Source organism: Anser cygnoides, chromosome 16 (genome assembly GCF_040182565.1).
Source record: "Anser cygnoides isolate HZ-2024a breed goose chromosome 16, Taihu_goose_T2T_genome, whole genome shotgun sequence".
Classification (NCBI taxonomy): domain Eukaryota; kingdom Metazoa; phylum Chordata; class Aves; order Anseriformes; family Anatidae; genus Anser; species Anser cygnoides.
The window spans coordinates 15,440,849-15,456,107 of record NC_089888.1 but is presented as its reverse complement, the minus strand read 5'-3'; the positions used below and the strand labels follow the sequence as shown (position 1 = coordinate 15,456,107).

At 39.3% G+C, this 15,259-nt stretch overlaps 1 protein-coding gene across 4 annotated transcripts in view; it reads right to left on the bottom strand.

The window, feature by feature from the left end:
• Window positions 1–15,259, bottom strand: part of RALGAPB (Ral GTPase activating protein non-catalytic subunit beta) — a 67,354-nt gene that overhangs the window by 21,208 nt on the left and 30,887 nt on the right. For 2 of the 4 annotated variants that reach the window (XM_066978321.1, XM_066978323.1), the window contains 9 exons: window positions 14,798–14,965; window positions 13,603–13,717; window positions 13,186–13,333; window positions 10,509–10,573; window positions 10,183–10,315; window positions 8,179–8,312; window positions 4,358–4,540; window positions 1,660–1,811; window positions 17–204 (listed from right to left, as the gene is read on the bottom strand). In XM_066978321.1, coding sequence (XP_066834422.1) covers window positions 17–204; window positions 1,660–1,811; window positions 4,358–4,540; window positions 8,179–8,312; window positions 10,183–10,315; window positions 10,509–10,573; window positions 13,186–13,333; window positions 13,603–13,717; window positions 14,798–14,965 — 1,286 coding nt within the window. The remainder of the gene's footprint in view (window positions 1–16; window positions 205–1,659; window positions 1,812–4,357; window positions 4,541–8,178; window positions 8,313–10,182; window positions 10,316–10,508; window positions 10,574–13,185; window positions 13,334–13,602; window positions 13,718–14,797; window positions 14,966–15,259) is intronic. The other 2 variants (XM_066978322.1, XM_066978324.1) reach the window with 1 other exon arrangement.

The following is a 15,259-nucleotide window of genomic DNA, read 5'->3' as shown; positions in this document are numbered from 1 at the left end:
GAAGTGTTGAACTTACTCTGTTCATTCCCCAGAGGCTGTTCCAACATTGCGAGGATGACACTATTATCCAAAACAAAGTAACGGAAGCTATGTTTGTTTATGGTAGGTAGACGAGAATATTTAATTAACGTGGTTTCATTCACTAAGCTGCAAGGAGAAGCAGGGCCACTGGGAGAAGGAAATGCTCCAAGTAACTGCATAATACTGCAAATGAGAAAAAAAGTTAGAAGTTACGAGAGATTAAGATTTACAGTTCCACCCAAGCATGGACTTTCACTCATATTCTTCATTTATATCTTGATGTAGCAGTTACCCTTACAGTTAGAGTTATCAGGACAAACCAATTATCTGCACCATACCATCAGCTAGTTGTAAAAGAACCAGTAATTTCAGAAAAACGTACATAAGTCTTACAAAAAAGACTAGTCTGCCTACAGAATAAGTTTCTTTATAACCTAGGTTAAAATTTTTATAATTTAGGTTATAAAGATATTAAGTTATATTTTAAAGCACAAAAATCTGTACCATTCTACAGCTTTCTTATGTTCATTCTTGTAAGAATATCATGGATGACTGAAGATATTCCTCCATAATTTAACCAACTATTGAACATCGACAAGCAAGGCATACATAAGGCTCCTAAAAATACATATTTATATCATCAGAAATTATGCAGGATCTTCCCAACAGTAAGTTGAAAACTTCTATGACAGAAGCCAGCAGTGAGAGTTGAGGCTTGTGTCCAGTGTCAGTGACTGAAGATCCTATGATCTGATTTTCACTCAACACCACCACCCAGATCAAAAATAAATTTGTTGATGCTCTCCTGCCACGCTTTTCACTTTACTTGGTAAATAGATATTTTCATCCCTCCAAACAAAAAGAGGCAACAATAAAGGTTTGTCCACAGGTTCCAATGAGTAGCTGTTTTTACCTTGGTAATTACACAGTTGTTTTTATTAACAGTAAAGTTTATAATGATTTTATTAAGTAGAATAATTAAAAAAGCAAGCAGCTATCACCTTTTCCAAACATATTTATACTACTCATCCTCAATTTGTCTTGTCTACCATAATGTTATTCATCCAGTAAAAGAGTGCATTTCAGCTTCTCTGGAGTGAATCTCAATTTTCATCTCTGTGCTCCCTCCCCCCAACCCATGCATCTGCAATTGCGTTTTCAGCAGAATCTCTCAAATCTGTTAAGCAAGTCCAATTCTGTGGACAGAATGACACCCCAGCCTGCACTGACTTACACCTGTGACATGTGCCATGGATAAGGAGAAGGGGGAATGGAAGGGCAGGGTGACAGCGTGAAGTGGGAGATGCAAGGAACTGCTGGCTGCAGAGAGCACTGGCCAAAACCAGAACACCAGGGGCTGCAGGCAGGTTTTGCTCTTCAAATAAGCGAATGGGCAGAAAAGGAAGACAGTAATCACAGGGATCTTTTTTCTGTTGGACACCTGTAATGGGAAGAGGAAGACAGCAATGGCAGAGCACAGGACAACCCTGCGCAAAAAACAAACTAGATGGAACTTCTGGGTGACTTTTCAGATGCTCTAGCTACATCACAGAGACCTCATCAGGTGGGAACCCCTAATTAGAACATTCTCTGACAAGGCAATGCTAAACAACAAACATCCTTTGACAAATTACGTACCATGTTAATGTAGCTTCAGCAGCATCCTTCACTCTCATGGATGCAGGGTTTGGCTCCTTATCTCCTTTATACTTGACCTCTTGTTCACTGCTTTTGGATTTACTTCCTGAAATGCCCAGCTCCACAATCTCCAGTACCTCTTTTAAACAATCCTAAAACATAAGAGGACCTATCTTAAAACAGAACAATCTAACAGATGCCTCAAAGACCTCAGTGAAACAGCAATAGACCATTGATTCAGATAAAGTGCTACTGGTTATCTGAGCTCAGAGATAAAGGCAGAAGATTATTTTAACAGTCAGTGTTGGAGTAAGATCCCATTTACTATAGGAATTATATTTTCTCTGTATACAGATGTCTGATTATGTTTGTATGCCTCTATATCTCATGCTGGCAAGTGCTCTGAATGAATATATGCACTATATATTCCATTCCATTACACATGTAGAAAACAGTCAAGAGGACTACTAAGAATGCAACTGAAAAATGTAAACATATTTTACAAGATAATAAATGTATTTCTGAGGTTATCTGCAGAACTTTTAATTAAGTTCTAAGGTCATTAAGAACAAACTCATCTGGAAAACTGCAAGAAACCCTTTTCCAAATCTTTCAATTGCCAACAGTTTTCATAAAGAAGCAAAGTATATCATGGTATCTAATTCATCAAGAGAATAATAGCAATATTCTAAAAGTAGACAGCAAAGCAACAACAAGTCTGTTGCAGAAGAGGCCAACACTCAGTAGGATCACAGTTATGATTGACAAATACTGCTCATTACAAAATCATTTCCTGAAAATATTTGGATTTGCTACAGGAAGGACATGGACGTGCTCGAGCGAGTCCAGAGAAGGGCGACCAAGCTGGTGAGGGGTCTGGAGAACAAGTCTTACGAGGAGCGGCTGAGGGAGCTGGGCTTGTTCAGCCTGGAGAAGAGGAGGCTCAGGGGCGACCTCATCGCTCTCTACAGTTACCTGAAAGGAGGCTGTAGAGAGGTGGGGGTTGGTCTATTCTCCCACGTGCCTAGTGACAGGACGAGGGGGAATGGGCTAAAGTTGCGACAGGGGAGTTTTAGGTTGGATGTTAGGAAGTACTTCTTTACCGAAAGGGTTATTAAGCATTGGAACAGGCTGCCCAGGGAGGTGGTGGAGTCACCATCCCTGGAGGTCTTTAAAAGACGTTTAGATGTAGAGCTTAGGGATATGGTTTAGAGGAGTACTTAGTGTTAGGTCAGAGGTTGGACTCGATGATCTTGAGGTCTCTTCCAACCTAGAGAAATCTGTGTGAATCTGTGTGTGGATTGCTACAACTAAAGTTCCAATCTCATGGCTTAAGCGAGGGAATAACAAGGAAAGCTTTCTCAAGAATAAATAACTGGCTAAGAACGAAACACAAGTGGTCAGCTTTTACCACCAGAGACCAGGCAGGGTTCCACACCTTGGTCTGTGTTGTTCCTTGAATTCACAACTGATGTAGAAAAACAAGTGAGAAGGAAGGTGAAAGTCTTTAGACAAACCAAAATAAATCAGGGTTGAGAAGCAAAGACCATCTATGAGGAATTACAGAAAGAGTTTACAGTATTGGCTAGTAAAATCAGCATGTGAAATTCGAAGTAGGTATCAGGTGAGGCACCTTGGACAGTCTGATCCTTACACTTGGCAAACACAGTGAGAGGTTCCCGTCGGACTATCATGGCTCAGGAATGAGCCACCGAATTTCCAGTATATACTATGCAGAGTATATAACACCATCCTGATAACCAGTGATAGTCAAAAGAAGAAAAACAAGTGGATCCTTACAACATAAAAAACACAATGTAACTGCATAAACCTGTGCTGGGCCACATCCAGGCAAATCATCCTTTCCTGGTCACCTACTACTGTGCCAATATCACCAAGTACATACAGAAAGCAGTTTTATGGAAAACACTGCTTGAGAGTTTTCAATTTTTCTCTATTTTTTCTTAAATATACATTTTCATATATATATTTTATTTATAGTTACAGAAAGATTACTGAGCTTTCTCTGTAAGCAGATCAACAATGAAAACAGTATTTGTACAAAAAATATATATATTTTTTAACAGTATGATAGGAAGTGATCAGAAACATGTATCTTTCACTGCCTGTTCTCTTCAAACTTCCCAAGGAAATTCCACCTTGGATTAAGCCATGCTTGCTTAGTTTCAAGATAACTGCTTGGTGAAACTATGATTATAAAAACATTAGCATTAAAGAAATTACATTCTTAAGTCTAGATGATGCTTTATAGTCAGGTAATAGCTGAGAAATGAGAAAAGACATGGCTTTTAGTGAAATTTATCCACAGCAGGTAGCTGTGCTATATCAATATACCAATAACTTCCATATTTCTGTTAATTTTCTATTTATTTATTTACATTTCAGTTTTTTTTATTTTCTTCTCTCCTTTTTTCTTCAATTTCACAAAGCAAGAAGAAAGATCAAGATGCTTTCATATAAATATGAAAGCTATTTGTAAAACTAAAAATAGTCTCAGTAAATAAAAAGCAGAAATCAAAATTGAAAGCTATTTTTCAAGTAGGCTGGTTTCGAAATTCTTGGTGTATTTTTGAAAACTACAAAAGCGTGTTGTTTTAAAGTACGAAGAATAGATAGGTTGGGGATGAAATGCGTAACAACTGGGTGTGCTCAAAATACGTACACTAGAGATTCTTACCTTCTCGTCCAGCATGTCAGGATGCTCAGTAAGCCAGACACAGAGGCACTGGAAAGCTGCAACTATCACAGAGTGAAGGTCACGGGAGTGGAGTGGGGCTGGCCGGCTGCACTGGTAGACTATATAGCTGCATACTGAACTAATAGCTCTCTTTTGATCAGAGGAATCAACAGTCACTTTCACCTATATAAAAGCAAGCAGGAGAGGACTGTCAGGTGAGAATTCCTCCACAAAATCTTTTAGAGAAGCAATAGTTTTAAAAAACCATTTTGAAATATAGCTTTAAGAAATGGGAATAAACAGTTAAGCTCTTTCATAATACAGCTTTAAATATGAGGGTAAAAATATTCAACAGTGTTGTGGTCAACGGCTCAATGTCCAAGTGGAGATCAGTCAGCAAGTGGTGTTCCTCAGGGGGTCAGTACTGGGACTGGCACTACTTAACATCTTTTTTGGTGACATGGACAGTGAAATCAAGTGCACCCTCAGCACGTGTGCGGATGACACCAAGCTGTGGTGCAGCCGACACGCTGGAGGAAAGGGATGCCACCCAGAGGGAGCTGGACAGGCCTGAGAGGTGGGCCTGTGCGAACCTCATGACGTTCAACAAGGCCAAGTGCAAGGTCCTGCACCTAGGTCAGGGCAATCCCAAGCACCAATACCAGCTGGGCAGAGAATGGATTGAGAGCAGCTCTGAGGAGAGGGACCTGGGGGCGCTGGATGATGGGAAGCTCAACATGAGCTGGCAAGGTGCGCTTGCAGCCCAGAAAGCCAACTGTATGCTGGGCTGCATCGGAAGCAGCGTGGCCAGCAGGGCGAGGGGAGGGGATTCTCCCCCTCTGCTCTGAGACCTCACCTGGAGCCTGCGTTCAGCTCTGGGGCCTCCTGTACAAGAAGGACACGGAAGCATTAGTACGAGTCCAGAGGAGGGCCACAAAGATGATCAAGGGGCTGGAGCACCTCTCCTACGAAGACAGGCTGAGGGAGGTGGGGTTGTTCAGCCTGGAGAAGAGAAGGCTCCGGGGAGACCTCACAGCAGCCTGACAGGACCTAAAGGGGCTGCAGAAAAGCTGGGGAGGGACTCTTTGTCAGGGGTGTAGGGATAGGACAAGGGTAATGGCTTTAAACTAAAAGAGGGTATAAGGAAGATATCCTTAGATATAAGGAAGAAATTCTTTACTCTGAGGGTGGTGAGGTTGTGAGGTGGTGAGGGTGGTACAGGTTGCCCAGAGAAGCTGTGGATGCCCCATCCCTGGAAGCGTTCAAGGCTATGCTGGATGGGGCTTTGGGCAGCCTGGTCTGGTGGGAGTTGTCCCTGCCCATGGCAGGGGAGTTGGAACTGGGTGACCTTTGGTCAACCCAAGCCATCTATGATTCTATGATACTGAAACTAAAATAAATGCTGCATTAAGGTGCCACCACATTTCATGGCTTTGTCTTCAAGAGTAAGAATGGCACCAATACGGTTTAATAAGAAATTAACTGCAAGCTGAAAAAATTAGTATTTGAAACTTATTTTCAGCAAGTACCTCTTTTCAGCTATAGCAGCCCACTCATCTCTGAAAACCCACTCACTCCCAAGTCTCCCTTCCACAGGGCTTCTTTCTGCTCATATCACTTTCCACTAGGCATATTTTGTCAGCACAGTAATACTCATCAGTGAAAAAGTGAAAGAAAAACCACACTCAGACAAGAAGATTAACCAGAAAAAAAAAATTGCAGAAAAAATGCTCAGCTTCTCTCCCAGCTCAGCAAGGCTTCAGAGAACAAGACTCTGGACCAGAAGGGTTACTGAAGAGCTTTGCAAACTGAGCCACAGGGATCAGCATTATAAAATTAAGCAAATAAGTGGATCTCTTTTCTTCCCAACCTGTGCACTGACACAGGAACGGCCAGTTAAACCTGGATTTTCCTACTCTGTAGCACTTGACCATGCCATGTAAAGCCTTATTCATTATTTAAGAGACAGTCTCAGTATCAAAGTAAGAAGCTGGATAGTCTTGTTGGCGACAACAAGGAAGCCAGACATCTGTACTCAACGAGGGGATGGACGATACTTTGGAGGTGTGGCATTATTTCCTTCAGGAGCGTAAGACGTACGGCAAAAAGTACCTTTAAGATTAGCTTATGAAAAGCAGATTGGTGAACCAGTACTCCTGTAGGAAACAAGATTTTCCAATTTACCAAGTCCCAGTAATAAGGTGGTACTGAAAAGATAAAGGGTAGGACAGCCCTTAACCTTAGAAGGACTTTGGGAATCGTAGCTTCCAAAGGCACAAGCAGAGTCAGTTCTCCACTCTGAAGCTATGCAGTAAGAGGTGGTCTCTTTCCACCTGATTCATTACTAAAATAAAGAAGACTATCCCAGAAAAAAATATTTTAGTTGCATGAGAATTATACACAGATTACAATGTTTAATATTAACCTGGGTAAGCGTTTGTAAATACATGCTTTCACATTCCTATCTCATTGCAAACGGGGGGGGGGGGGGGGGGGGGGGGGAGGCATTAAAGATAGCCTGGCTTGATCACACAAGACACAGGAGCTCCTTATTCCATCCTGTGCTCTGTAACACCCTGTAATCATATTTGAACTCATTGCAGAATATTTTCAAAGGTATCCTTTAGCTCATGCCATTGCAGTAATAAAAGAAGTATGCAGCCCAACATGGCTCAGTGCTGACTCCAGGCTTTAAAAAAGGCCTATGACATGCATATTCAGAGAGATCTGTCGAGGCCCCAGGGGAAGGTGTCAGCGAATGCTGAACTGTCACACCAGTTCATTGTGGCTGCTGTAAATACACTAAAGTATTGCTTAACAAACATCACGAACAAAAGCCCTCAAGCAGAAAAGGGCATTTTACTTTTCACCAAAAAAGGTCCCTCAACCTAATAGTGTTAGTTATTGACGATTTACTAATTTGCTAGTTAGTCCCATTATCGGCTAGGTGCGTCTCCTCAGAGGAGAGTGACACAAACTGCAGCTGAGGGTGCCAAAATCAAATGAGTGGTTCAGCTGAGAAGTGGTGAAGAAAAACAGCACAGCCAGTTTCAAATGAGGAACTGTGTGTAGATAGAGCTTCTGAGAAGGTGACGTTTTCACATCAGAAATACACTATCATTTTCTAAGTTCAAATTATTTCCAACAAAAGTTTAGAAAACAACTCATTTACAAAAAGGGCAGTCAAACTATTTAATGCCCTGGTGTATTTCCATCCTGGACTAACTACAACAGAAACTCTTGTTTCTAAGGCTGATTATACAGTGAATGGACAGACTGAACACCCAGCCAAGCAAGCTATGATAAATGGCTCACAGTGGCGTTGAAAACTAACGGCCCAAGCCCATACACTGCCCACTGGAAACTTAGTGGCATGTTTTTTTCTCAGCTGTGCAACCTAGTATGTCAGATGCTTCCCCAGCAATGTAAAAAGAAAGAAATAAAACCACAACCAAAACCCAAAACAAAGCAAAAAGATCGACATGTGAATCCATGAGAAAGATTAGGAATCACCCAGCTAGCTCAACAAAATCAGCCAGAACCACACAGTAGAGCAACATGTATCTGAACCAGCCACCCTGAGCTTTGCTTTCAGCCAAGAGGCATTTACTGGGTTCACTTCACTTGGACCAGTGAGCTCGTGCATTAGGGTAAGATGAAGCAACCCTACAAGAGGAGGACAGTTTTTTTCTCAAGTCCAAATAAACACTTGCTGACAGACTCAGATGCAGACTTCTGCCTGGTGGCATGACTTTCATCTGAACAGGACAGTGATCACCCTTCTGAGAAGAGGCTGGAGCAACCAAAACTTCATCTCTCACCTTTGCCAATCCAGAGAGAAGTTCCAGCGCAGCCAGTGAGATGCTCATGTCCTGCCTCCATTGCGAGTTGAGTCTTTGGGTTACCAGGTGAATGCTGCGTATCAGTAGTCCTGCAGCTGTATCTGTATTAAGAGCTAGGATATAACCCCAATACCACATAGCATAGGGAGGGAAAATAACTAAGCATTAGTAACAATAAGCAAAGCACGGGCACAAGCCAAAGCAGCCACGATACACACACAAAATTACATACAACCCACAATCTGGAAATTTGGTCTCTCTTGCCCAGGCTAACTCCCTCGTATACAACACCAGTGTATTACACAAACGCATTCAGACTAGCATCTCATCTCATTTTTTGTTTCTTTTGTAGACATTTTGGACAATCACTGTCACATTTCAGCAACACAATGGCTAGCTTCAAGTTTTGGTATTGTTCCCTACTGTACTTAAATTGCTCTGATGTCTTGCAGACTCAGAAGAACTTCAGCATTAATCATACACGTTAGACATCAGTACTTACACATGTAGGCACTAGTAACGAACTAATAGAGAACGTGTAGCTTCAGATACCTAAGTCAGAAGTTAGCTATTCTCTCTATACTTAATTTTATCAGAAGTTGCATCAGGTATTTAAGTGTAAATAATGAAAGAAGCCATCCTGGAAAAAAGATACAATTGGTTCTAGACTTTTAATTTTCTTGATCCTCTAGCTCAAAATTAAAATTATAAAGTGTTTTTAGGCTCAATTGTTCATTGTTAAGACTGAACTAGTCAAATTAATTTCAGAAACAATGTTCTCTGTCACCCTAGTAGGGGATTAAAATGTTAGCTACAGTTCACCAGTAAATATAGACCATCAGTTTTCGATTTATCCTTCAAACATACAGCAGAAATGTAGAAATGTTTCATAAATTTATTACAACCTTACCTCCTGTGCATAGGATTTTTTTTAAAAAACAGTAAAATAAATCAATAATGCCAACAAGTTCAGGGTCAAAATATTACAAAAATACTTTTTAAGTTATATCGTGGTTTAAATAGCCAATAATTCAACTACAAGATTTTTTTTTTAACCTTATAAATGGATATTTTACACTGAGAGATTTCAAGAGCATTTGTCAATGAAAACACGAGTTAAACGTAATTCAAGTGGTGTGGTAAAAACTAGCACTTCAATCATTTCAGAAAAATCCTTTTGAGAAAGCGCTAACATGCTTATGTGAATATACTAAAATCTTTCCCATTAATCTCCCTCTTCTTATTTTGAAAACTAGAGGGAAAAAATTTGTCTGGTGAGAACAGTTTTTTACCTAGCCTACAAGATGGTCTGTTCTCCCATTCACTTGGCTAACACCAATTACGTTGCTAAAGACCAAAGGAGCAAATAAAATTCCAGAATCTCAGCAAGCTTACCACAGAAAGGTTTAGAAGAACACCTCTTTTATTAGAGATTAAAAAATGCACAGTACAAGACATAACAAACTAATATTAATTGAAAAATGGTTGTTATAATGACACGTTGCAAGCGTTCTGCTTACTTGCTCTATAAAAACAGGAGTTCCCCAAATGGTCTTTAAAAACAAAGGTGCTACAAAGCTCAGGTAAGCATTTGGAATGCTACCAAAATGAATAAAGCAATTAATTTATACCTGATGTGTTCCATTGCTATTCACGAAAACTAAACATATTGACAACTTATGACATAGTAAAGCAGTTTGCAAACACTTTTTCCATAATTTATGTTATTACTTTGAAAACGTTAATAGGAGAGTCCTGTGGTAGTATTAAAAACCAACTAATGCATAAAAACCAACCAGCACACATGAACATGAGCACCACATATGGGCACATATGAGATCAAATCAGTAATAAACAAAGGAACTATCCACCTCGGGTTCAAAACATCCATGCATATTAATGTATTAGCCAGAATTACAAAAGGGAAAAAAAAAATCAACTTAGGATATAATGACACATTTTTTTCAAAAGGGCTATCCTTACCATAATCCCTTAGAAGGGCTTGTGCTGGTCGTTCGCTGTCTGGTGTTGTAGGCTCTGTACTGCCTCCACTTGCAGTGCTAATGCCACTGTTAGTACGACTGTGGCTTTTGAAGAGGTTATTTTCGCCACCATTCTGTAAATTGAAAGTCAGTTTTAAGTGATGAGATTTTTTGAGTAGAATTCTCTATATAGCAGGATACTCCAGATACAGGGGAGAAATATGATCAGACCTCAGGGAGCTAACTGAATGTCTTAAAACAGCAGATAAAATGAACTACATTCTTTCTGAAGCAGTAACTTCATAAACAAACAAACAAAAATCTTACCGTTTCCATCTGACAGCCAATGGCTTCTAACAGTGCTGAATCTTGAACAATATTTAACATTGCACCTGAAGATTAGATGAAAGAAGGTTAACTACTAAAGACCATAATAGAACAGTCATGGCTAAAATTTAGAGAAGCACTGAAGGTCTAGAACACAGAATTTTCCTCCTGTTTTATAGAGAGTTTTTATAAGAGTTCTATAAAGCACAAGGATTTGCTTCAGGCTTAGCAATTTGATACAGACGAGAGCTGAGGTAAAGAATGCTTTCAGCTATTTTAAAAATGCTTTCAACATAGGTTTCTTAAATTCCTCAGTTCAGAAGGATTTTTGTTTCACAGAAGGGTTGTAACCTTTCCCTGTCTCCCATCAGACTGCGATCATTTAAAAACTCAAGTTACATTTAAAGAGATTTATTGATTCTGTTAGTAAAATAACAGTAGTGTTCAGATAACTGAGACAGCTAAAGTGCACTCTGTAGTCCAAAGCCATCGCAAGGGTTATACAGTACTGGCCTGGGCTAATCTCTGTGCCTGGCACAAAGAGCCTCCCTTCCTCTATTTGGCCATGAGGAGCCAAAAGGCAGCTGGTAACTGGCAAACAAAAACATGGTTTCAAGTTTCATTGGACTAACAGTACAGACAGCAACCTGTTGGAAGATAAGGCGGATAACGTCTGGTCCATTCAACAATCCTTAATACATCAACAAAAGGGGCTGTGATCGTTCTCATACTGATCGAGGACCCATTAAAAAAACCCCAATCCACTGTAGCAGAGCTATTTTTATAGAGATGTTTCTGCCCAAAATCTAGACCAATATTTGCATCACTGCTCTCCAAAACCACAGATTATCAAATTAAATGTCACTTTCGTTCTGATTTGGCTAAAACATAAAACCAACTTCCTAAATCAGGAAGCTGGTGCATAGTCTGAGGCAGAATATACCAAAATTCTCTGCATAGAATTGAACCCCAGGATCCCTTTTCCGTGCTTTTTTGTTTGTTCGTTTTCCCACTGATGCCCAAAATAACGTACTGAAGAAGCTGAAGCTCTCAGTACAGGTGTAACCAACCACACTGTACTCAAATTAGCCAGCAGGTAGACAGAAAAATCCATCCTGGGAGAGATAACTACACACAAGCGTAAGACAGTTAAATTAAAACTGCTGATGCATTCTGGATGTCTTATGTTGAGTAGTGCAAACAGCCTGTAACTGCATTAATTTTTTCCCCCAACCTAACAATGAGTGTTTAGGAAAACTCCAGTTGCTATACGAAGAGAAATGCACTAGTCATTGACAAATATTTAATGAGCAGCTGGAAATAAACGCCATTTTTGTTTAGAAGGTGGTGGCACGTGCAAGAACCTCTTGCTAACCTGGAGATTCATGAATCCTCTCCAACCAAAGCCAGCAGGACATAACTTCACATATGGAAACCAGAGTTTAACAACAGGAAAACAGGGGAAACAGCACATTAAGGTGTCTCAGCCAGGTAATGGTGAAACCATCCTAGGCAGAGGATCTGCCCAGCTGGATGCAGGCACCAGAGGGGTATAGGAACACATGGGTAAGATTTAACAGAACATCACCCCGCATTCCCTGAGCCGAGACAACCGCCAGTGTGCTGATGCCCCGTGAGTCTTCCTTAGAGGACCACTATGAAACCATACATTTCCTCAGCCCTTCACCAGCACTGCCTACAAAACATTCTTCCAAATTATTCTCCCCTGGTCTTCTGCTAGTAAAGAAATAGTTTCAACCCCTGAAAAGAAGCTTTCTGAAAGACTTTGCAGACTGGATTTGTTTCCATTCACTGCAGCGCTTTTGTCCTTTCCCCTCCCCTCTCCCGTTAGTCAGATAGGCTCTCTGCGTTCCAGAACAAGTCAGGTGCCTACCCAGGGCAAATCCACTTGCTTTTTAAACAGTCAAAAAGAAAATGGTATGGTAATTGTTTTGAGGGACAAGGACGCCATAACGTGGAAAAAAAGTTACTTCTATATAACAATAGGGAAACGAATCAGGGAAAAATAAGGCAACTGAATTTTTACTTGACTGAAAATACATCCAACTTGAAAGATTATGCTATATTCACGATTTCAGCTTCTAGTTACTAAGTATTCACATGTTAATACATCTATTACCACAAAGAACAGTTTGTTGCCAAACCATGATGCATCTCCAGACTCTAATTCTGAAGCTTTTATGTGAAGATTTATACAGTATTAGACAAATATCATTTGTATTCTGCCAACACTGGAGTTTCAATTTATTTCTAGGCTTAATCATGCAAAGAACTAAAACGTTCCAACAAAAATGTTCCCTGTAATCCACTAGTCAAGAATTCTTACCAATATTAAAACAACATTTTTTTTTTTCTATTTACTTTCCTAGTTATGGACTGACTTTACCTACTAGAACATGCTTTAATTCTATCTTTAATTTTCAAGTACCATTCTACATTTATGAGGAGAAAGACACACATTTTTAACAAAAATGTGACTTTTGTAAAGATGTTTTCATGGTATGAGGGAGATGATACAGAAGATGACCTGCCAGGAACTTCACCTCTTCTTCTTGCAAAGCAACATGTAAATAATTACTAATATTTAATTATTCCAGGAGAGATTAAGCAAGATATTTCCATAACTGAATTAATAAATAATAAACATTGAATTTACCTAGTATCATTTGAGTGTTGTTGGGATCTGTTTCAGTTTGCAAAGCTCCTATAAGTATATTCACAAGCCTCAGCTTCAAGGAGAGAAAGGTTACTGGCTTATCATACGTTGAGCTATCATCATTGCTATACTTCCCTTCCAGGACTACCTGAAGGAAAAATACACTTATTTGAGTAGAGATCAATTCCATACTTATGCTAAACACACCAGCACAGTATTGGTTTGAAAAGTCAACATCCACAGCACACATTACTACTGTTGACATGTAGCATAGTCTTACTGTTAGAAAAATTGCTGTAAGAGTTTCGGTGCTAATCAGAATACTAAATACTACAGAACACCACAACTCATCCAAATGCCACTCTAAAACTACCAGAAAACAAAGCTCAAAATGCAAAAGAAAACTAAGTTTATTACCTCAGATTTTATGGTTCCAAAATGATGAGGGAGAGGCAACAAAGACAGCAAGATGTTAATTGAAGCTCTTCTTAGCTCTGTGGGGTTTACATAGATTTTAAACTTTGAGAGTTCTCTGCAAATCAAAGCATCATACAATTAATCAACTTCTCCCAAAAATTTGAAGCCAAATTTTAAGTGAAAATTAAATATACAGACATCCATGGGTCTTAAACAATTTGCAGTACATGATGAAGCTGTTTCTTTCTTGATTCAGGTTTCTTATTTTGTAACAGTGGCAACGAAACAATTTATTCATGCAAGAACCATTATTTGTTTAGTAATTTCTACTGAACACAGAAGCAGTAAACAAATGAAAGTATTATTCATATACTGCATTTTCAAAGCAGAAGTCTCATTCACAAGCCTTTATTTGCTTACTACAACTCAAACCAACCCAGCACTATCAGGGATACATAGAATATGTTCCTGTGCATATTGTATAAAATACAATCTGCTTGAAAATACATCAACTTCTTTCAGTAGCCACTGTAAGACCCATCTAAAAGGAGCAGTGGCTCAGATTTAAGCCCAGAAGACAAATAATAGTTTATGCATAACTTCAAAATGAAATTCAGTATAAATACGTAAAACGTATGGTGAAGAAGGTACACAGAGAGTTGCATTAAGTGCCTTAAGTTATTTACTAAAACATGCAGAAATCTGTACTGCTCTGACAAACAAGGTTATATCTTCTGGTTTAAGAAGCTATGCCAACTGCATCAGCCTAAATTATCATTTTTTTCCATTTAATGATGCGTAAGATTACTCTCCAAATGAACTCACTTAAAGTAACAGCCAGTAATGAATATACTGTAAAATTTTACATAAAAACAAGTAGGCTTAAAACCTATTTCAGCTAAATCACTCCTTTTCCCCGTTCTTGTAGATGCTGCTATCCAATAATGAATATTTAGATAACTCAAATATTTCATTTTTCAAAAAGCACTGTTATTGCTTTAAAGATAATTGCATTAAATCAAATGAAAAATTAGAGTTTACGAAATGCTGCAGTTATCACTATCAAATATATACACAATATGGGGCCCACGCTACAGAATTCCTTCAGTGAAAACCCTTCAGGAATGACAGAAACCCCAGAAGATAAACACCCCTTCATACTTCTTGTAATATCTATAGGGAAACAGCAATTTACCTGTCAGGTAAAATAGTTTCAAGAGCCGAAATGAAATAAGGAACCACGACATCAATCCCTTTCAGGTCACAGCAGAACAGAGGAGGGGAGTTGAGAATAACACTGGCAAGAACGGGGTGGCAAACGAAATCTGCTATCTGCAAACCCTGAATTAAAAGCATGTAAAATCTGACAAAGAAAGATGAGATTGAATTACTTGCGCATAAAAAATATCAGCATCCTACATGAACAAGAATGTGCAGCAACTACTTGATCTTATCCATATAAGATAGAGGAAGTGTCAAAATCAGAGTTAAGAAAAGTTTATATGAACATCCCCATAAGTTATGTTAGCACAGGCAAATATACTGAGCTAACTTAAAAAAAAGCCACACAAATCACACGTATTTCATGTGAAAAAACAGCAGAGGACAGCTTTATTGAAACATCTGACTTGTTGCAACACAGGGGATGGGAGCTGCT